At 41.9% G+C, this 23512-nt stretch overlaps 1 protein-coding gene across 4 annotated transcripts; it reads left to right on the forward strand.

Moving 5' to 3' along the window:
• Positions 1-1825: 1825 nt before the first annotated feature.
• Positions 1826-22765, forward strand: LOC116515567 (SLAIN motif-containing protein-like). 4 transcript variants are annotated; one of them, XM_032227684.1, is made up of 10 exons: positions 1826-1867; positions 3406-3496; positions 5703-6432; positions 7838-7971; positions 10711-10860; positions 15345-15485; positions 17022-17336; positions 18068-18205; positions 19299-19620; positions 21633-22765. In XM_032227684.1, the coding sequence occupies exons 3-10, from the start codon at positions 5723-5725 to the stop codon at positions 21685-21687; spliced, it is 1965 nt and encodes a 654-aa protein (XP_032083575.1). In that variant the 5' UTR covers positions 1826-1867; positions 3406-3496; positions 5703-5722; the 3' UTR covers positions 21688-22765. The 4 variants fall into 4 exon arrangements, with proteins under 4 accessions (XP_032083575.1, XP_032083578.1, XP_032083576.1 ...); XM_032227685.1 differs by lacking the exon at positions 1826-1867 and adding an exon at positions 1874-2052; XM_032227686.1 differs by lacking the exon at positions 1826-1867 and adding an exon at positions 2076-2149.
• The last annotated feature ends 747 nt before the right edge of the window (positions 22766-23512 follow it).

The following is a 23512-nucleotide window of genomic DNA, read 5'->3' on the forward strand; positions in this document are numbered from 1 at the left end:
GTATCTTAGGCGCCAAAGAGGCCTGAGGGACACCTGGGCACTGCTGAGATGCTATAAACCACCCTTCAATCAGCACAATGCTTGGATCTTGTTACAAAAACACTCTGGCTGACAAGAGACAGTCTGGCCAAATAATTAAGATTAGGTTCTTGCGTTGTTGCATGTAACAAACACACAATTCTCAGTGCCACTCTCCAAGCATCCCATATAGCCTGGGAATCCATGAAGTGGCAGTTCCTGGAATATTCAGCACACCCAGTTGAGTAAGGCTCGAAATAGATCATGGGTTTCCAGACAGATTAGGATGTTCAGAGATTGCATACATGTCTGCTGAAGAGGCTTTAATTAGAATTAGAACACCTAATGAAGCCTGGAGAAAGTTGATTTGAATTTTATTCTCTCGGCGTTCCAAAATATTTAAATTGAAGGGTTTTTTTAAAAAAAAAAACAGTTGCAGTTGTTGAATGATAAACACAGGGGAAAATGTTAGCTTCCAACACTATTTATGTTCCAAATATTTGCTGGCCATGTTGATGATGGGTCATAACAAGAAGCTTCCTTCCTTCCTTCCCTCAGTTTATATAGCCTTCCATCTCAAACATGTGACTTACTTCATAGCTTCATGCAGATTTGGGGGTGGGTTGCATCCCATCCCAATGTCGCTGAACCATGACTTTCAGCATTCCTTATTAGAACCACCTCTGTTGGGGCTGCTAAAAGTTATAATTTATCCAGAAGGCCACAGGTTCAAGTCTCTCCTCGCTAACCTCTGCAAACGCATTTTAATTTTTTATAACTTTTTATTGCCCTCAGAATGCATTTACAAACATGCACTTTCCTTCTCCTCATTCATTATTCTCCAAGGCACTAGAGGGCAAGACAAGAAACAATGCTTGGGAACTAACCAAAGAGAGAAGCAACCTGAAATTAAGGAGAAACTTCCTAACAGTGAGGACAATTAAGCAGTGGAACTGCTTGCCTCCAAAAATCATGGGCACTCCATCACTGGATGTTTTTAAGAAGAGACTGGCAGTTACTTGTCTGAAATGGTATAAGGTTCTCCTGCTTGAGCAGGGGGATGGACTAGAAGACCTCCAAGATATCTTCCAACTCTTCCCTACTCTACTCTATTCTGCATTCTTCTATTCTATTCTTTCTATTTCATTCTCTATTCTACTCTACTCTCTTCTATTCCTATTTCGTATTCTATTCTATTCCCATTTCTTATTCTATTCTATTCCTATTTCCTATTCTATTCTCTTCCCATTTCTTATTCTATTCTATTCCTATTTCCTATTCTATTCTATTCCCATTTCTTATTCTATTCTAGTCCTATTTCCTATTCTATTCTATTCCCATTTCTTATTCTATTCTAATCTATTCCTATTTCCTATTCTATTCTATTCCCATTTCTTATTCTATTCTGTTCTCACATCTGTGCATTAAACTTGGCTTGGCTACAAATGGGATATCCAACGGAGGCCACCGAGGAAGCATGTTCCCCACGCACGGGGCGCGTGGGAGCCCCGCGAGAAACTCCACGCGCTACTTGCCAAACGCCTCTTTTCCAGCCCATCGAACCAGCCAGCCCGGCGCGCAAGCGCACTATTTTGATTTTTTTAAAAAAGAGCAAGCGGTCTTTGAGCGCCTAGGGGAGGTTGCGCTGGAGCGCGCTGGCTCTTCCCCTCCCGCTCCCTCCTTGCAGCCAATCAGCTTCATTCCTCGGTCCCGCCTATGCAAATGACGGCGCGACGTTTAGCCAATCGGGCCGAGGAGGAGAAGGAGGCGAGGGAGTAGCCGCGGCAACAACGGAGGCGGCTCGGACTGCGCGTGCGCGAGGCGGCGGCGGCGGCGGCGGCGGCAGCAGGTGAGCGCGGGCTCCGAAGGTCGCTTGGCTCCTCTCAGGCGGGGCATCGGGCCTGGTTTCCCTCCCCTCTCAAGCTCCCGGAGCCGGGTTTCCCCCCCCCCCCCCATCCTCGGCCTCCATCCTTCTCGGTAGCCGGCCTTCAGCCGTCCTCGCTTCCCTGAAAGGGTCCTGGCCTGGCCGGGCAGGTGAAGAGCCCCCCCCCCCCACCCCGCGTGACTCTGAGGCGATTTTGGGGCCCTGTGGCAGCTGCCCCTCCCCCACCTTCTCTTTTGGCTTATTTGGGTGAATTCGTGTTCTGTCTATGTAGGATGGGAGGGTGGGGTGGTCTTTATTGGGCGGGGAGGAGGAGTTGGAGGGGAAGCTGTGTGGTCTCTGGGCGTTGGGTTGCTTTCTTTGCAGACGTTTCATTATCCAGCTAGGGAACCTCATCAGTGCTGGAGGAGTGGGGGTTTGAGGAGGAGGAAGACGACTGTAGTGTATTCTGTGCTCTCTGAGATCAGTGGATTTCTAGCAGATCTTTCATTAGCAAATTAGGTAACTTCATCAGTGCTGGAGGAGAAGGAAGACGACTATAGGATTTTGGGTGCTTTTCTGGCAGATGTTTCATTACCCAGCTGGGGAACTTCATCAGTGCTAGGAGGGAGAGGAAGAAGAAGAGGAGGAGGACAATGACTATGGGGTCCTTAGATTATGGGGACCATAATCAAGCTCAGAAAACACCAAGGATCCTATAGTTATGTCATTCTCCTCCTCCTCTGATGAGGTCACCTAGGTTAGGTGTCTTATTATTAGTTAATTATTAAGACTGGGCAATAAAAGGTTTGGAAGAAAATCACCAAGCTTGGAGAGCACCAAGGGTCCTAAAGTCCTTCTCCTCCATCCCCCTTTCCTCCAGCACTGATGAGATCACCTAGTTGGGTAATGAAACATGTAGAAGAAATCCACATAGATCAGAGAGCACTCACAGTTCAAACCCTGAGCTACAAAAATTCTCCTTTCAGAGACTGGCTTTGCTAAAACTCACCTTCTCTCTAGGCAGTAATGTGGTTTGTAGCTCTTTTGTTTCTCTCCAAGAGCATCTTCCCCTCTTTTTCATTAATTCAGGACAATCTCCTTCCTGGGTTTCTTTTCTGGGAACTCCTCTCCTGCCCTCCTCTTTCCCTGCAAAAGCCTTCCCCAGATAGGAATGGGGTTCAGAAATAAATGAGGCTGCACCTATTTGTTTGGGATTGCGTGGTCCGCCCTCCTTAAAACTCCCCAAAGGACACCATCGGTCCTTCTCCATTCACTTATTTCTCTTGAGAAGTCCAACTTGGGAGTGTTTAAGAGGGACCTCTCTCTGGGCAGGTTGTCTTGATGTTCTCCTTTTTCTCTTTGCAACATCTAACATTTTTCCTTTGAGATCTGGCCACCGTTTCTCCTAATTGCAGAAGGAAGGTATCTATGTAGCAGCTTCTGGTGATAAGGTAGTCTCATACCCCCCCCCTCCCCTTTTCTCCCTGTTGCGATGGCACTGCATATATCCTTTTCTTCCTCAGCTCCATGCAGTTCCTGATGACTTGGGCTGTGAAGTCATCCAGTGAGACCAGGGAGGTTCTGTTGCTGTGATTGTCTTTGACAGATGTGCTGGTAAGAATTTACTCTTTGGAACTGGTGAAGGTAACAGAGGCTAGAATGATGCCTTTTCAGTTGCTGTTACATTTGTTGTGGGCAGGTTCTGTTGGATTGCAGCAATCTGCTTGAAATAGGATCAGAAATTGTGAAATGCAATAGTATGTTTTCATTGTATTTTTTTTTTTAGTTGGCCTTCTAAATTGATTTAACAAAAGGGGACCGTTTTATAAAACGTGGGCAGGGCAATATAAATTGTGTTATGTAGCATTATACCCATATATAGTTTTTGTCTTGATGTGAAAATGAGATCTATGAGTTGCCTTTGAAAATACGTGGCAATAAGAGAGCTTAGCATATCTGGTGAGAGATGCTACAGTTTCATTCCCAGCAGTTTTTTTTTAGACAAACCCATTCCTTACAACGTTGTTATTTTCCTGTGGATGGATGCCTATTATCTGACTCAGATTATAGGGTTACTATACTTTTTTTCCAAGTAATTAAGAGCACATAAAACTCTCATGACGGTAGTCATTTAGTGACTAGGAATTAGATTAGAAAGATTATTGGAAGGATTCTTCCTCCTCTTTTGGTCTTTGAACCAAAATTATTCAACATTATTTCTTATATTGCTGTTTACTTTATATATATACCATATTATGAGGGGATGGACTCCCCCCCATTTTGCCTTGTAAATGGGCACACACTGACATTATATTTTGATTTTTACTGCAGGAGATGCTTAGGAATTTAAAAATTGGTTTTGTTTTGCAAGACTTGAAAACTTGGACACAGGAATAATTTTAAATTACCAACAATATTATTTGTATTAAGTCCTACTTAGAATAGAAATGATAGAAATAGGTACCTACATTATTGTTTTTGTTTGTTTTTGTTTGTTTTTCCTCATTTTTGGTGCACAGCATTTAAAGTGGGATAATAAAATATTGATAGTGTTCTTGTTTATATCATTCTATGTATTTGCTTTATAATTAATCAAGAAAAAAGACACTACATGTTATCTCTCCAGTGTCACTATTCTCTAAATGAGCATTGAGCTATAGTGAAGTCTAAAATATTTTCCCAAACAGTGATATATGTATATTTATTATATAATAATGTATAGGCTGCCTAATTCCTCAGACTATGCAAAATATTTAGTTTCTAGCTTTAAGCACTAAACTGCTGTTGGTCCCGGATTTCATTTGATTTCTTATCAAAGCTTGAAGAAACATGATTGAGTAAATGGTGGGGGTGAGCCACATTTTTACAGTGTGTTTAATGAGTGAAATGCTCGGTTTTTCTTCCTTCAATATTTAATCTTTCAAAATGATAGTGTTACAAACTGCCACCATATGGAACTGCAGTAATATGTTTGATTTTTCAGATCTTTAATTTCTGAATCTTTCTTTTTGCATAGACTTTAGCAACACTTTTCTTTGAGTTTCCTTTAGATCCGTAATATTTAAGGAGACAGAGTTGGGTATATTGTTTACTAAATGACTTTGCCAAACAAAAGCTTCTGTTGAAAGTGCTTCTATGTGGGCAGCTCTGGTTGGATTTAGGAAGATTATTTACTTTACAAGTTTTCATTATAAATGTCAACTTAATAGTAGGTGCAGATTAGCCATGTATCTCATAGCGGTCATTACAGTTACTGCTTTTACCAAAGAAGCGTTGACAATATCAAGATAGCCAGTGTAAATAAAACATAGTATTCCTGCATAGGGACGCGGTGGCTCAGTGGCTAAGACGCTGAGCATGTCGATCAGAAAGATCAGCAGTTTGGCAGTTTGAATCCCTAGCACCACATAACAGAGTGAGCTCCCGTTACTTGTCCCAGCTTCTGCCAACATAGCAGTTTGAAAGCATATAAAAATGCAAGTAGAAAAAGAGGAACCACCTTTGGTGGGAAGGTAACAGTGTTCTGTGCGCCTTTGGCATTTAGTCATGCCGGCTACATGACCACGGAGACATCTTTGGACAGTGCTAGCTCTTAGGCTTTGAAACGGAGATGAGTACTGCCCCCTAGAGTCGGAAATGACTAGCACTTTTGTGCGAGGGGAACCTTTACCTTATTCCTGCAGATAAATTGCTTTCAGATTCACTAAAGCATTCTTTGCTGTGTCATCACACCGAATACATTTAATTAAAAGGAAAGCCTGATAGTTTATGTGTGTTCACTGTTTCTTTAATATCCACCTTCTGCGGTATCTCTTTCTAGCAAAATTCCTCAGGGGGTCCATGAAGATGGTCGTTCCTGGGAGCACCAGTGTAATTCAGCCGGACCATAGCCTTGGGACGGAATTGAGCCGAAGCTCAGCAGAGAATTCAGTGATGGGTCCTGATACAGAGTCAATGGCTGATCAGGTGGGCCCTGAGCTGGAAGAAGTGAGGAAATTGCAAGAGCTTGTGAGGAGGCTTGAGCTCCAGAACCAGCAGCTGAGAACTAGAAGCTTGCGAAGTGTGCCGGAGGCCAAAATGCTGAGCCAAGCTGATGCTGGAGTGGATAATTGCAATTCCAGGCTCAACGGCATGGAAATGAATAATAGCATCAACGTACTAATGGATAAGCAGGAACTGCAAATCGTGGCAGACCTGCATTCAGCCCTGAGTAAAATAAGGTCAGACGCAGAGGAAAGTGGTAAGTTCTTTAAAAAGAATGCAGAGGAGAGCACAATACATCACGGTTGTGAAAACATTTCTGACCAACAGCCCTCCGGCACAAAGTTTATGAGCAGTACCCAGACGCAGAATAGCGATGCTAACACAAACGACGTCCCTCGTTGGGATTGCAACCCCATGGTTTTGCTAGAAGATTTTGCCACATCTGTTGAGCCAGTGCTGCAAATGAAGGAAGCCAACACAAACGCGGAAGATCCCTTGGATGAAACAGCTCTGGATGAAGTGGAATTACTGGAGTTAGAGAATGGCAGTGATGAAGAGGACAGCTGGTATGTACTATATGAGATTACATATTGTAGCTCTAAAGGATTCATGATAAAAGTGAATAAGGCTATAATCATATCTTCCAGAGCATATTATTATTCTGTTTCTCTTCAGTCCACTGGCCCTCAAAAACATCAGTGAGCGCAGCAGTGTGACAGGAAAATGATCAGTGTGAAAGAAAAGAGATTTAATTTGTGAAAAAAAACCTCTGGTCTAAAATGTTTTAAGAGAAACAGAAAGGAAAACAGGTGTGGGAAACTAGGAAGGCTATATTTCTAATCAAGTTTGCCGCTTTTCTCATAGGAGATTGCCAAATGGAATGAAGACTCTTGACAAATATAGTTCCTTAAAGTATTTCTATTAGTATCACAGGTATTTGCATAATAGTTGATCTGTACACATAGCAAAACGTAAGATGTAAAGGTCACCTTAAGCAACAATTCCTTAAGTAACCGTTCATTAAGCTCATTATTGAAGAAATAATTGGATTATATGAAAGGGAGGACTGGATTATTGGATCCCCCACCGGGCAGTAGAAGATGCTTGCTAGACGTAGGAAGGGGGCTATACTTGAAAAAGGGGCTGAAGACTTTTTTTAAAAAAATGAATAAGTTTTGCTATATGGATTCAACGTTATAATTAACTCCTATGAAATAATACAGGGGATAAGTTGCTAGGCCAATTTTTGTTAAAATCACACATATTTCCCTAAGTGCATCTTGAAAAAAAAATAGATAAAAGTAGATATTGCATTGCTACTACCCAATCCTTGTTTCTTTTACACAAGCTTTAAAACGTTTCTCCTACCATTGATAGTTATTTCCTTAGCCATACATACACATACATACATACACACACACACACACACACACACACACACACCATTGCAGCATATCCCCTGGTCACGTGATCAAAATTCACATGCTTGGCAACGGACTCGTATTTTGGTCACAGCATCCTGGGATCACGGGATTACCTTTTGTAACCTTCTGACAAGCAAAATCAATAGAGAAGCCAGATTCACTTAACAGCCACGTTACTAACATAACAACTGCAATGATTTGCTTAACAACTGTGGCAAGCAAGGCCATAAAATGGGGCAAAATTCACTTAACAAATGTCTCATTTAACAACAGAAATTTGAGGCTCAATTGTGGTCGTAAATGGAGGACTACCTGTTTGTTCGAAAAGGAAACAGACTTATGAGAAAGTACAGTAGATAGATAATTTCATTATCGGATGAATGATGAAATTTGGATCCATCTTAAAAATGGAAGTAATTTTGTCTGACCCCAAATAGTTAAGAAAGAGGAAGACTTCTTATATTACTTTCCTTGCTGTAATATTTTTGATAAAATACTAATACTCCAAGCAAGCTGTCAAGTTAAACTTTTTACCTTTCCACTTAAGGCTGTATGTTTCTCCAAGAAAACCTCCAACAGATAAAAAGGAATCTCCCCTGAAGTGGTGTAGACAGGTGTTGGATCACCCTAGTCCTGAAACTGAGGCAGCTTGCCGTACCCTCCTCACCAGACTTGATCAAGGTAGGCCCACGTTTTGTCTTGAAAGAAGCCTTAAATGATCACCGAGGAAGCTAATAGGATTGATTTGTTACTATTGCACTTTTAAAGAACTCGGAATAATGGAGATAATGGAGAAGACTCGAGAAAAATGAATTGGATCATAAGATCAGTAATAACAGATTGCATTTGCTTGATACAGATCAAACCCAGTTATATTAAGCTTAGTGCAGGGGTGTCAAACTTAATTTCATTGAGGGCCACATCAGGGTTGTGTTTGACCTGGGGGGGGGGGGCAGCATGACGTTACTTGTGTTGTGTCCCTGTGGTGGCCCGAGCGCTCTGCCAGCGAAAACGGTCTCCTGAGCTCAGTTTTCAGCTGTGACGGCCTCCTGCCAACCCTCTGCCAGCAAAAACGTAACTCTGGCAGAGGCATCACAAGCCAGTCCTTTGCTATTTCCAGGTCGGCCCCAAGGGCCAAATCTAAGCACCCACGGGCCAGATCCAGACCCCAGGCCTTGAGTTCGACACCCATTACCTAGTGCTTATGTGGGGTATCAGTGAGCTAATCACAATAATGATTATTTGATTTATATCCTGCCTGTATTTTGTACAACTCAGAATAGCCTATATCAGTGATGGCGAACCTTTTATGGCTTGCCAAAAACGGGGCAGCGCAGAGGGTGTGTCGTGCGTGGGTATGCCACATCCATAATGCTTTGCGCACGACCAGCACTCCCCCATTTTTGGTGTGCTTTTTTCACCCTCCCCAGGCTCCAGAGGCTTTATAGGAGCCTGGGGAGGGCGAAAACAGCCTCCCCCTCCGGAGGCCCTCTAGAGGTTTCAGGAGCTTCCCTGAAGCCTCTGGTGCACAAAGGAAAAAAAATGACCCTATGAGCAAACAGGAAGTCACTTCCGGGTTGCTCGTAGGGTCGGTTTTAACCCTCCGGAGCGTTCAGGGACCTTCAGGCAACCCGCTTTGCTTGTAGGTTCATTTTTCTTGCCCTCCAGAGCCTTCAGGGAAGCTAGGTGGCCTCCTGTTTCCCCCCAACAACTCCTCTGTGAGATGGATTGAATTGAAAGAGGATGACTAGCCCCAAATCACCCAGCCATCTTTTATACCTACCTCTAGATTTGCCCTAAATTAGAAAGCTTACATTATCCTTTGGACTAGATGTCCTAGTTGGAGAATTTCCTCTGCCCTCATAAGGATAGATTAGAATAACAGAGTTGGAAGGGTCCTTAGAGGTCTTCTACTCCAACCCCTTGCTTAGGCAGGAAACCCTACACCACTTCAGACAAATGGCTATCCAAAATCTTCTTTAAAATGTCCAATGTTGGAGCATTTAGAACTTCTGGTGGCAAGTTGTTCCACTTGATATTAAGATTAAGATATTAAGATATCTTGGGATAATCTTTTAAAAATATGTTTTGCAAATCTTAAAGGAAATACTTTCTTTCAAATGTTTTTATGTTGTACTGTTTCATTTGAAATAGTTCTTTAATGTAACTCATTATTCACACATATATAAAACTTTACTAGTTGGTACATGGTACTTAAAAATATATTAAAAATATTTTAATTCTGACACCTACAATACATTTAGTACTGTAAGTTGCTGCCCTCTGAATGGTTATAATTTGAGTACCTTGCTACTGTGGAAAATGTTAATATTATAGTAAATAGTATAGAATGGTTTTAGAGAGATTTTTGCATGAAAACTTGATTTTGTCATCTGGCATCATATTACATTCTCAGGGAAACAGAAAAATTGTATAACACTCTGCTACTTAAATACTGTTGTTTTTTTGAAGTGTGTTAAGTTGAACACTGTAACAACTTAAACACATTAGCAAGTTTGTCAACAAATTAAACAAACTTGTCAACCACTCCTAGAATATGAGGACAATGTAGATCAGAATAAACTGATTGTTTTTCATAAATAATGCTGCTTCTTTTTGAATTTTCAGTATTGTTTTAAATCTCAGCTCCTAGGTAATGATGGGAAATCTTTATTTGCTTTTTAATAGTTCCATGCCAAGTTTTTTTTGGGGGGGGGTTCTTGATGCTACAATTCTACAGTTCCATCATACCTAGCCAGAAAGAAGCATTTTGAGAAATGGACCCAGAACAGTTTTCCCACTAGATAATATTTTCATTAGACTACCCTACCTGTATCTGTCCTTGATAACTCCAGAAACTTGATTCATGTTGAAATTTTTTGACATATAATATTAGTATCTTGTAAGATTGTCCAGGTGGAAAACTTACACCTTAATGTACATCCACATTCCAGGATAAGAGATGGCAAGCTATGCTATGCATTTCTTCATTGGAGAGAAATGCCATTATACTGGATATGTTCTCATCTAGCCTGTTATTTGGGAAGCTGTAGAGAAGAACCACAGCTCATCTTTCAGAGTTCCCTTTAGCACTTCAAACTGACTCAAGTATGTCCAAGGTGAACATTGTAAAATTCACACCACAGCATATATCAGTCTGACACCTGCGAGTCCCGGATGCTAAGACAGGATAGTCCATGGAGAACTAAGGATTGTCTTCATTTGTTTTAATTCCAGAGATGTAATCTGTCAGCCATAATTGGAAATTGAATTTATTGGTTTGTATCATGACTCAGGGGGTGAGTGTGTCTGGCATGTAACGCATGCAGATGTGGTTTGACATTCTCTCCCTCTCTTCTCATCTGAGTTTCTGTGTTTAACATGGTAACAATTTGTGGCTTTTTTTGTATCTTCCTTTAGCCAGTAGGTGGAAATCCCTGTATTGCAGTCCATTGGCATCTCCAAGTGTGCATAACTTGAATGCAGACACAGGGTCCTGTAGCAATGCACTAAACTCTCCTGGGCACTACAAATCAACTAACAAACCACTACTAACTTGCGGTAGCTCAGGTATGGCATGGCATCTGGGATACTTTTTAGAGGAATGGAGGTGGGAAATGCATGCCGAGAGATGTGCCTGGTTTGCTTTGTTCAGTTTAACATGATGATCTAAGCTGGGGGTGTCAAACACAAGGCAATGTAGTTGGATCAGGTCCGCAGAATGGCTTGGAAAATGTAAGGGGCCGCCCTGCGTCACTTCGGCCTGGTCTACCCAATGCGAAGAGGAAACTTCGGGCCAGCGTGGCTTCAGCCCGGTCTACCCAGTGCAAAGAGGAAACATGCCAGCAGTTTGGGGAATGGTGTCAAGATGGCCACACCCACCCAGTTGCCCCCCCCCCCCCGGAGATCAACCACAGCTCTGATGCAGCCCTCAATGAAATTGAGTTTGACACCCCTGATTTAAGCACTTCTTCAGCTAATGCTTCCAGAAATCTTCTTATTTAAATCTTGCTTCTTTGTGCTAATTTGATTCCCCCCCTCCTCAAAAAAAAAGGTCGATTCTTTTTGTGATCAAGGACCATTGTCTGGCCCATCTTCTTCACGCCCAGGGCATTTGATTATCCATTAGGAAAATGGAGACTCCTCTTTAGCATGGCATTCTTATGTTGCTTTATGTGTGTGAAAATGTTTTAACTTGCATGTATATACCCTCCCCCACGGTTGGTGAGAATTGGCTTATATAGGTAGTCTTCAACTTATGACCTCAATTGCTGTCAACATTTTTGTCGTTAAGCAAAAGTTTTGCTCCATTTTACGACCTTTCTTGCCCAAGTTTTCAAGTGAATTCCTGCCGTTGCTAAGTTAGTAATGCAGTTGTTAACTGAATCTGGTCGTCCCATTGACTTGGCTTGTCAGAAGGTTGCAAAAGAGGAGATCACATGACTCCAGAATACTGCAACCGTCATAAATACGAGTCAGTTGCCAAGCGTCTGGATTTTAATCACTTAAACATGGGGATTCGGCAATGGTCGTAAATCTGAAAAACGATAAGTTACTATTTTCTGTGCTGTTGTAACTTTGAACGGTCACTAAATGAACTGTTGTAAGTCAAGGACTACCTGTAGCCCTAAGTCTATAATAAATAGACCTACACATTTCTTGTCTGCTTTGCCTGAAGTTTTCCAAAAGTTGAAATGACCAGTTTGCCTTGGAGACGGTAACTGAAACAGCTTGCAAAGCTCACCAAGTTCACATTACTGTACAAAGAGTTAATTTGCATTTAGAACCAGCATTTAAAAGCCAATCGCTTTATTGCATGCTTGATTTTTTTTAAAAATAAGGACAAATGAAACACCATGAGGCCATTTTCTAAATATTTCTTGGACATTTGGGTTGGAGAAGAGAGAACCTATTCGGACTAAATTACTGACATCTTACAGTCTAATAAAAGATAATACTGAATTGCCTTTTTCAAGTGGAGGCTATAACACTAACTTGTACTTGATTATTTTTGTCTTTTTATTACTAGAATTCCTAGTAATCCTTTCCTCTTTCCTTTCAGTCACAGAAACTGTGCCCAGTTTATCTGGTTTGCTGCCAATTTAATGTTTTCACTTCCCTAAAGACAGATCAAAGAGCAATACAGAAATTACATTCTAAATGTTTTTTTATATATTTAAATTGAATTATGTAACCAATTATCCTTTCAGAGCAATGAGTGAACCTAAAAATACTTTTTTTTTCATTTTTAGTGCATTAATGAATTATAATATAGTATCCTCAAACTGCAACTAATGAGGAAATCTATATGTAATGACTGCCTACATACCAGGCAGCTTTTAATTGGATGCACTTGCTTGCTCTGCAAGTCTTAAAATTTGGCATCTCTTTCCTTTGCAGACCTTTATCCTGATTTTGATCTCAGTCATGTGAAAATTCATTTTTTTGCTGAACTGGAAATTCTCCTTCCACTTGATGGAGCCACCAATGACATTAATCAATTAGGGAATGGGGAAAAAGAAATCCTTACAGACCTTGCTCTCAAATCTCATATTTTGCTGATACTGTATAATAGGGGTGTCAAACTCGATTTCATTGAGGGCCGCATCAAGATTGTGTTTGATGGGTGTGTGTGGCGTGGCCAGGGGTGTGTGGCCGGCTTGATGTCACTCGTATCAGGGGCACCTGTAATGGCCTGAGTGCCAGAGGAAACGGGCTCCCAATCTCTGTTTTCAGGTGTGGCCCTCCTGAGCTCTGTTTTCACTGGCAGAGACTTCCAGGAAGCCGTCCCACCCAAAAACAGAGATTGCGAGCCCATTTTCGCTGGCAGAATTGCCACGGGCAGAATCGCCACGGGCAGGTCCGTCACTGTTTCCAGGGCAGCCCCGCGAATCAGATCTAAGCATTCCATGGGCCAGATGCGGCCCTTGGGCCTTGAGTTTGACACCCTTGCTGTATAGCAATGCAATAGTGGTGAATATCTGTATAACAATATATAGCTAAGATATTTAATGGTGTACAGCAATGTTGGCTGGGGAATTCTGGGAACTGAAGTCCACAAGTCTTAACGTTGCCAAGGTTGAGAAACATTTCTGTACAGAGTTTTTTACCCAGACACATTGCTGTTCTAGTTTGCTTCTGTTATTTATACAATTAGCAGTTGTTCGCATGACTTCAATAAATCAGTTGCAGCGATTGGACAGGATGAGCTCTAGACAGACTGGGGCTGCCCCGTGGCAGTTTTAAGTCTTTGATCTTGATTGTCTTCTGGATCATTACCTTTCCACATGGTGATTTGTTTTGGGAGGGAAGCTCCCATTGAAAAGAACAAGAATTTTATTTCTCCAATGAATATTAAGTGCACAGGGTGGATAAAAATAGATGATTTTTTAAAAAAATGTTTTTAAAAAATCAGATATTTAAAATTTAGATTGGATTTTTTTAAATCAAATTTATTTTGATAAATGGAGCTTAGTTATGTAGCATGAGGCTATATATTCTGCAACATTGGGACTGTCAATGAGTCAACAGCAGGTCAGAAGAGGAGCTGTTGCCAGACAGAGATTACAGTTGCTCTTTAAAAATTATGATTTAAATCGAGTTGATTTAAATTAAGCCTTTTTACTAGTGATTTAAATTGACTTGATTTAAATCAAATCCACCTGTAAGTGCAGAGCCCTCACTCTAGATTGGAATAGCAGTAAGGTCTGTTTTAATTTCTGTACCTAAGTTTTGATCTGCTCCCCTTGTTCCCTCTGAATTTACTTTTGAAAGCCATCAAAACTGTTGCTAACTCAGAATGGTAATCTCTCGTTTGATCCTACACTGCTTTAGTAATTTTAATTGCTTTCTGAGTAACAAACATGACAGTGCTGCTTAGGAGGGAATTAAGATTCCTGTGGCTAGTCACGGATGCTTATCCTGCTTAAACACACACGAATCTTACCATGTAATTAGCTGAGTTTCTTGTTTAATGACTAAGCGACTGCTGCTTTCAACATGTCCAGGACTTTACAAATAAGTAGCCTGCTTGTCTAAAAATAAGAATCTGCTCTGGTCAGTCAAGCAAACAATGTCCCCCCTCTCTTTATGTCAAAATAGCCTATAAAATATATTGAGGAGAGAGCTAGAAACAATCACTTGTGAACTAGTAACATGTTTACAATGCAACGTGGTGGCCAAATGTCTGGCTCTCTTGTCTTGCCTATTTTTTAAAAAAACATAACTTTTCTCTGAAGTATTCAAACCAAAAACAGAATATGTTTTGCAGCAGGCTTGGGCACTATCTTAAATTCACACTCAGAATCTGAAAAGATTAATTTTCAAAAATCCTCATCCAGCTGCAGCAGAAAGTGAAGGGTCATCTAGACTGATATAATCTAAGAAGCTCTTGAAACATGAAGAACTGATGATCTGGTAAAGCCAACCCATGTTAATATTGGCATGTGTGCTCTTCTTTAGTAAAGGATGGTGACTCATCTTCAGTCGCATGCTGTTAGGAAAACCCTTCACTCATAGTATAAAAACTAAAATTACTTTGTAGCTAATAAAGTAAGTTGACTTTGCATTCACAAACACAAAATAGTTTTGTGTTTCTGGTGCTGGAGGAAATGATGTAATTATGTTCGACCTAATTTTGATGACTTTCTGTGGCTCCATCCAAACTATTTTACAGGCCATAATCCTTTTTTCCCCCTGCACGTCACAGAAACAGAGTTGCCAAAGGTTTACAGGAGGCAGCTCGGAGTAATGCCCATTCACCTGGGACATTAGGATAGGTAAAGATTAACTGAAATGATGGTTTTTTAATAACAGAATTCTACAGTTAGAATTCTATATGGCAGGACAATTTCCCTCCTTATTGAATATTGAAAGAACTCTCTCACTTTGAAATCATTGCTGGTCAATCCTTACAATAAATTTGTTTACCTTGTAAGGAGTTTTTGAGTACAAAACTAGAAAAAAAATGTGTACTACGACTGTATATTTTAAAATTGTATCTGTAGCGTTTTCACCCTCACCCTCCTATTCCTTCTCCCCCACCTCTTTCTAAGGTTACTTGAACATGCATTCAGCTTTGAGCTCTCAGTCTTCTGTCGATAGCGAACTTAGTACCTCAGACGACTCGATTTCAATGGGCTACAAACTGCAGGACTTGACTGACGTGCAAGTTATGGCCCGCCTCCAGGAAGAAAGTAGGTGAAAGCAATTGACGGTATTTCTGTCTCTTACGGGAGGATTTTTTTCCCCCTTAGAAACCATAATACAAAATATTATTTTTCTATTAATTTTCTTTCATTCTAACAACCCAAGAGAACACATAGATCGTTTCTTAGGTGGGCAGTTGGGTGCCACTACAAGTAATTAAGATGTCCCCATTTAATAACATGAAGAAACATGTATGTTGCTGCTTTGGCTTCTGTCTAGAAGCACCTGCTCTGGAACTCATTGCAGCTGCTTCTGAAGTACATGTGTGTTCCAGCATAGTTTAACAATCTTTGGGGAAAATAACAATAGCACTTAGACTTATATACCACTTCACAGTGCATTACAGCTCTCTCTAAGCAGTTTACAGAGTCAGCATATTGTCCCCAACAATCTGGAGAAGAAAAGAAAGTATTTTCTTCTCCAGATTAAAAAAGAAAAAAAAAGAAAGAAGAAAGAGTCTTGCTTTTAGAGCAGGTTACATTAGACTATCTCATTATGGATCCTTTAGCCTTTGTTAAAGAACTGCAGCATTGCACTATGTTTCTGATAAACTAAGGTCATTTATAGCTCAGTATATTGCATCAAACATTTGGTTTCTTACTCACAAACATGTAAAATGAAAAAGTTATAGAATGAAGAAGTTGATATGCTGATGTTTGCCTAAATGTCTGAGGGAAGCCCTGTGGATTTACAACATGCTGTCACCATCAAAACTCAGGATTGTTACTCTGCCCTTAAATGCAGAATAATGGCTACGCGTGGTGAAATACATGTAAACTATTTGTTCTGTGATTAATTGTGTCTGCAGATGTTAAAGTTAGATTGTAGCCCTCATTTTGGCGCCTTTAAAATGATTGAGGCTACGAGCAGAAAACGCTGCCGTTGCTTCGTGTGGGTTTCATTACCTTCGGTACACATCTGATGTGGTTGCTTTCATGTTTGCTTTGCTAGCCCTTTTGTGGGAAATATTAAAATATCATCACAGGTTTGCTAAAACAGCCTCATCAAGAAGTAACTATGTCTTCTTGAAGACAAATTAAATCTAATTTTAATTTTTGTAATTTGGTAAAAGTTCTTTTCCTTTTCATAGGCAAGTTCAATCCGTTTATGTTCATTGACAATAATTTTATTTCTTCCTCCATTGTTTCACTTGTAAATGGGCCTTGTCATTCTAGTTGATCTTATTCCTTTCTCTTCCTTTGCCCTTGCTCCCTCTCGTTCTGCTCTTTCTTTTTTTCTGTTTCATTTTCTTCTTGTATATTTTCCCCTATTAGTTCCCCTTGTCTTTTATTATCTATTTCCTCTCTTCTCCCTCGTTCCTCATATGAACTGAAGTGATGATCATAGAATTCAGGTGCTTTATTTATGGAATCCAGACTGTATCTTTTTTTCATTCCAGGCGACTAATATTTCCTCAGGAATCAAACATCTGAAATTTACATCCTACTTAATCAGTTGTCTCGTTCAGGAATTGGTATTGCTAGAAGTAACCATGTCTTCTGTTGGCCATGGCCTTACTTCAGGTCTTCGCCAGGATTGTGCCTCCAGCTCGGCCTCCGTTTCCCGCCGCAGTTCCAGTGCCTCTTTACACTCCTTGCGCAGGGGCACCTACAGTGACCAGGATTTTGACACATACAGTTTGGAAGATGAGGACGATGACTGCTCTTTCTCCTATCACAGCAGCCACAGATACTCTCCATCTCCACTCAGCTCACCGCGATGCCAGTCTCCGTCCACAAATGCAGATTATGGGAGAGCCACAAATACCCGAATTCGGCCACCGCGAAGGACAGTGCAGAGCCCAATGCAAGATAGACTGAAGTATTCTTCGAATGAAGGTGTGTGCTCCCATTTCGGAATCTCGCTGGGTTTTTGAACCAGCAGGGTTTGAGTTAGGGTCTTATTTTCTTTTGGGCCCCAAAATAAGCACTAGGGCTTGTTTTCTGGGGGTGTCTTAATTTCCCCCCCCCCATGTACAGGAAACTCATTTCTTCTCCTTACTCGCAGTGGGGCAGGAGGCTGCGCAGTGTGCCAGTGCTGCCGCCGCAAGGCAGAGAGGGTGGAGCTGCCCTGCACACCCTGCACTGGCTCACCAAAGGGTCCCCATAGCCAGGCCACACATGCCCCGACACCTGCCTCTCCTTGCGGCAGCGGTGACTCCGTCCAGCAGCCCCGTCCAGCAGGGCCACGTGTGGCTACCAGCCCACTTCTGCTTGCTCACAGCCACAATGGAGCAGGAGACCGAATGACGCGCTGCTGCCGCGGTGGCAAGGCAGGGGAATGGAGCTGACCCACATGCCCAGGACTGGTTTACCTTAGGGAGATAAGCCAGTGAGGGGCACATGGGGAAGCTCCACCCCCCCACCCCCCATATGGTACAGTGAGCAACCAGACAGAATGGATGGGCGGCTGGCTGCACAGGCTCTTAAGTGGGGCTTATTTTTTGGGGGGAGGACTTATATTAGGCACACACGTAAAACATGCTAGGGCTTACTTCCGAGTCTTGTTTTCATGGAAACAGGGTAGCAGCAGTTGGATTTTTCAGTTACTGTTATGTTATCATTCACAGAGGAACTGCGTCACAGCATGCCTAACCTGGCTAGGACCGGTCTGCGATCTTTGGAGTCAGTAAGAAATAGCCGAAGCTTGGACTCAGATTTACAGATTCCCAGTAATCGACTCTCTAGAATCCATCAGGAATCTATCAGTAAGTTGGCTGCTGCTTCTCTGAGTGTCCTATGACATTTCAGTCGGTGTGATGACCAATGTAGGAAATATAGCATGTTGTTTGAGCGATCTTACAGGTTTTAATGAGGCTGCGCATTCCCTGAAGTAATGGTTTTCAGTTTGGGAACCTTTGTTTTTAGTTATTTTAATTCAGAATAAAGCTGGAAGGGACCTTAGAGGTCTTCTAGTCCAACCCTCTGCCCTACCATTTTAGACAAGTGGCTTACACATTAAGTACGACTTAATTGACACATTAATTGGTACATTGAGTACAATAAACACTAAGTACAACTTCCCTTTAAAAAAAAAAGGCATCTCAAACAAAAATCTTTTCCCGCCGATAGAATTAGAGCCTTTACTCAGTGGCAACTAGCACCATTGCTTCCAAATCCACTTTTTAGAAACACAGCTTTTAAATCTCACATACGATTTGAAATAATGAGATCTCTCTCTCTAAAAAAAAACGACACTCCAGAAGTGCCTTTCAGAACTTCATCTGGGATATCAGCCTTCTCTGAAGAAATGTACCAGATCACAGTCATTCTTAGTGTAGAAGTCTCAGTTGGGTTATTCTAATGTGTTCTTCCTAGAGCTGCCTTTGAATATTGCTCATAAATTTCAGCTGTGCCGAATACAGCAGCTTCGTTTGCTGCCGTATGAGTTGTATCGCTACGTGTTTTGCCAAATGAATTGGCTACTAATTTAATTTGCGGTGCCCAGCTAGCAGTTTGAAAGCAGGCAAATATGCAAGTAGACGAATAGGTACCACTTCCATGGGAAGGTGACAGCGCTCCGTGCCTCTTGGCCTAAAGTCATGCTGACCACATGACCACCGAAATGTCTTTGGACAAACACTGGCTCCCTTGGCTAAGAAACGGCCCCTTAGAGCTGGACAAGACTGGGCAGAGGAAACCTTTACGTTTTAATTTGTGGATTCAGTTGACAATTTGACTTCTGTGCCTGGATCAGGTTTAGCCGTGTGACTTTGCCTGAAAACGTTTCTCTCCTTCTGATCCCCAAATTGACCCTCGTTTTATAATATCGTCTTTATTTCTCCTCCCTTCTGCTTTAAGGTCTGACTCCAAATAAGCTCCGCTATTCATCTGGTGCTGGGCAGTCCCCTCTGACAGTCCGTCAGCCTGTGAAAGCAGGGCCCTGTGCTAACGCTCTCCTCACCCCACGGCAGCCAGTTAGATCTGCTGGGTATGGTAGCCCGGCTGGCCGAGTCCGAAAGCTACAGTCTTCCACACTGAACCCAAGCGCTTCGAGTGGTGGCAGTTCAGTGTACCGGAGCAACAGCGTGGCCACAGGAGCAAAAAGCACTCTTCCTAAAAATAAAGCATCAGTTGCAGGAGCATCCACTCTGAAGAGCAAGTTGAGCCAGCCAGCCAAGAGGTGAGACTTAAAAGCTCGTACAGAGGAGGTATAGGTAGTCCTGGACTTGCAACAGTACCTTTAGCGACAGTTTAAAGTTAGCTAGTTTACTTTATTGTCATTGCACCTTGTACAGCATAATTAAATGCCACCTTCAGTATACATTACAAATATAAAAAAAACACCTCCTTCACATTCTATACAATTGAATTGACAACCCCTGATATTGTATTAATATTGCACTATACTGTAGAATTCAATATGATTACCGCCCTGGGATAGAAGCTGTTTTTCAGCCTATTTGTCCTTGTTTTTATTATCCTGTACCGTCTGCCAGATGGTAATAGTTCAAAAAAAGGCTGCCCAGGATGAGATGGATCTTTAAGGATGTTTTGAACTTTCTTAAGGCACAAGGAGCTATAAAGCTCTTCCAAAGAGGGGAGAGGGCAACCAATGATCCTTTGGGCAACGATGTTGACCCTCTGGAGGGCTGTCCTATCTGCCACTGTGCAATTGGCAAACCGTACACAGGGGCAGTAAGTTAAAATACTCTCTATGGCGCAGTGGTAGAAGGTCACCAGCAGTTTTCCCATTCAGGTGTTGTTTCCTGAGAAGTCTCAGGTAGTATCATCTCCGCTGGGCCCTTTTGACCAGGGCTGCAATGTGAGCGCCCCAGGTCAGGTCCTCGTTAGGACAGTTACAACGGTACTGAAAAAAGTGACTTATGCCCATTTTTCACACTTACGACCATTGCAATGCCTCCATGGCCATATGATCAAAATTCAGGCGCTTGGAAACTGATTCATATTTATGACAGTTGTGGTGTCCCAGGGTCATCTGATCAGCTCTTGCGATCTTCTGGTCAGCAAACTCAACGGGGAAGCCAGATTCACTTCCCAACGTTGGTAACTTAAAAACTATAATGATTCACTTAACAACTGTGGCAAGAAAAGTCATCAAACGGGGCAAAACTCACTTAACAAATGTCTCGCTTAGCTTTGCCAACAACATTAATCTCAAGTGTCTTTTCCAATTGCCAGATTGCTAAGAAATGGGGCCAAATGAGCAAGTCAAGAGAAAGACGCCAGCTCAAAGCTGCAAAGATTTCCCTTAATTGTAAAGAATACCCTTCCACCTTCCCAGTTTCAGACTGGATCTAGGGAGGAGAGCACAGGGTTGCCCCTGCGATGCATTTCGGAAGCGCAATTGAGAGTAATGATCAACTTGACTTGCATCTATAAAACTCTAGGATTGCTCCTTTAAAAACTTTATAACCTACCTAGCGTTGTGGCCTGCCAGTGGCCAGCAGAGCTGGCTACAGATTCGGACAGTGAGGAGGTTGGGGAGGAATATGGACCAGTCCTGGAGTCTGGGGAAGGCTCTGATGAGGGCTCTGCATCCGAGGCAGAGAGGGGGCCAGGGTCATCTGACAGTTATCAGCTGCCTTCGAAGTTGGAGATCAGTGAGACAGGCCAACAGCTGGAGCCTATTCTCAGTGTGCACATGTGCAGAATTGCCAGACGAAGGGAACAGCTAAGGAAGAAAGGTGGACTTGGGAGGAAGGCCACAGGTGGATGATGAATGGTCCCTCCCAGAGGAAATAAAAGAGGAAGGAAAGGGGAGTGGAATTTGCAGGAGACAATTAGTTCATTCCTGCATTCTTGCCAAGTATCGCGGCATCTGAAAGATATCGGCCTGGCCACACTCTAAGCTTGAGCAAGGTCAGTAATTGTGAGCTATCTTGAAAGACTGTGGGAGAGGAAAGACTTTGCTGTAGAGGAATTAACTGTAAATTAAATAAAAGGGGTTTATTGGGACAAGGACTCGGCTTCGTGCTTCTGGGGAAGCCTAGGTCAGAACATGTAGTTTTATTCTGAAGCGATCTAACAAGACTGTGAGCCAAAACAAACAGCAAAAGATATTTGCTTTTTAAATAAATATTTTTTTAAGACTAGTGCGTTAAGTCTCCTGTCTCCTGATTACTGTTTATTGTAATTATTGTGTAAGTAAAATGTTTGTCTGTACACCAACAGATATCCAAAGGCCAACATACCTGTGGACGACTCTTGGAAAGATGGATGTTATTGAACCAAACCAAAAAAAGGAGAACAATGACTTGTTTGTTGGGTTATGTAACTGGACAACAGCCCAGCTGGCTGGGCAGGAGGACATGCTTGAGGCCTCCATTTCCTCCCCATTGCCACCACGCTTGACAGACTGGAATGATGAACTTGGGGACGTTTGCTTCGTTTTGTCTTGACAATGGACTTCGTTGCCTGGTTTTTGTTCCTGCTACTCTTGTCTTACTGCTGAGCCTTGATTACGATGGTTCTTGTGCCAGAAGGTACAGGTGTGGCCCAAGGCACACATTAGAAGATTCTCATGGTACACAACAAGGAAGAAGAGCATGGGATGGTGCTCCTGTGGCAATGAGACATTTTTGGGTCTGTGAGGGTTTTGGGTTTCCCCCCCCCCTTTGCAAAAGGCAGCTAGATAAGGTAAACATAATTAGAAATGACTGTTTCTTATGTCACTTGGTGTAAACTTAAAACTTTTCTAGGAAATTCAGTTGTTTTTTTACTTGTCCCGAACAGATATCTTCACTACTTTTATCATTATTATAAAACTTGAAAAGGTTTTTTAAAAAACAATAGCTAGTGCATCATCTGTCACAGAAGAATGTCTTAAAAGCTTGGTTATCCCAGTTGTCTCCAAGACTGTTTATGTGCCGTTTGCCTGCAGGCTGATAATGTGAGGTCTTATTTACCCATTAGCTCTCTTCCTTTTATCTTTTAGCTAGGCAAGTTTTTGTATGGGTAGTCGCAATACTTTTGCCGGCTAAAAAAAATGCACTTGGAAGTGTTTCGTTCTCATAATCGTCACTTAATTCCTTGATATGAAAAACTACCTTTCTGCTTTTGTACAAGTCTTTTCTACTATCCAGGGTTTTGGGGTTTTTGGGGGGTGGGTGGGGTGGGGATGGGAAGGTTTGTTTTGGGATGAAGGAACTTGTTTTTTAAAAATGAAATCTGTGGCTCCTGGAGTTTACCAAATGCAAGAATACAATCATACCTGGGAATGCAAGCTGGCCCATCCGCCAACCCTACTTCTTGCCACCAATGTGACTTGATATTGTAGTTAATAAATGTGAAGGGGGCTAGTGCTATCTTGTCTTTAGTAGCAAAATTTGTGTCCTGCTGCTTTCTTTACATAGACAGATCTATGGACAGTCCTAGACTTAACAACAGTTCATTTAGTGACTCTTCAAAGTTACGGCGGCACTGAAAAAAAGTGACATGATCATTTTTTACACTTAAAACTCTTGCAGCATCCCCATGGTCACATGATCAAAATTCAGACCCTTGGCAACTGACTCATATTTATGACGGTTGCAGAGTCACTGGGTCATGCCATCACCTTTTGTGTCCTTCTGACCAACAAAGCCAATGGGGAAGCCAGATTCACTTAACAACCATGTTGTTAACAACTCCAGTGATTCACTTCACAAATGTGAATCATTTTGTTTGCGTCACAAATCACTGTGTAACGAAAGTAGTAAAAGCTCACTTCACAAATGTCTCCGCTTAGCAACATAAATTTTGGGCTCAATTACGGTCATAAGTCAAGGACTACCTGTAGTAGATAGTATCCTGAAACAAGAAAATTAGTGTCTTCGCTCAAACAAGATTCATCACGATGATGTTGGGAGAAAAATAATACACTGACACTTAGCAAAGGCATTGATATAGTTAAAGCTGAGGCGGTGACCCATAAAAACACACAAGGAGAATTCATGAAGCAATTTTAAGCTTTCCTGTTAGTCATTTGCCAAATGAATGAACACTGGCTACAGTTGGACAGTTCGTATTTGTTTCCTGGCGGTTAGACTGAGTGATTTCCTTTTGATCCAGAA

The sequence above is a fragment of the Thamnophis elegans genome, chromosome 12, assembly GCF_009769535.1.
Source record: "Thamnophis elegans isolate rThaEle1 chromosome 12, rThaEle1.pri, whole genome shotgun sequence".
NCBI lineage: Eukaryota > Metazoa > Chordata > Lepidosauria > Squamata > Colubridae > Thamnophis > Thamnophis elegans.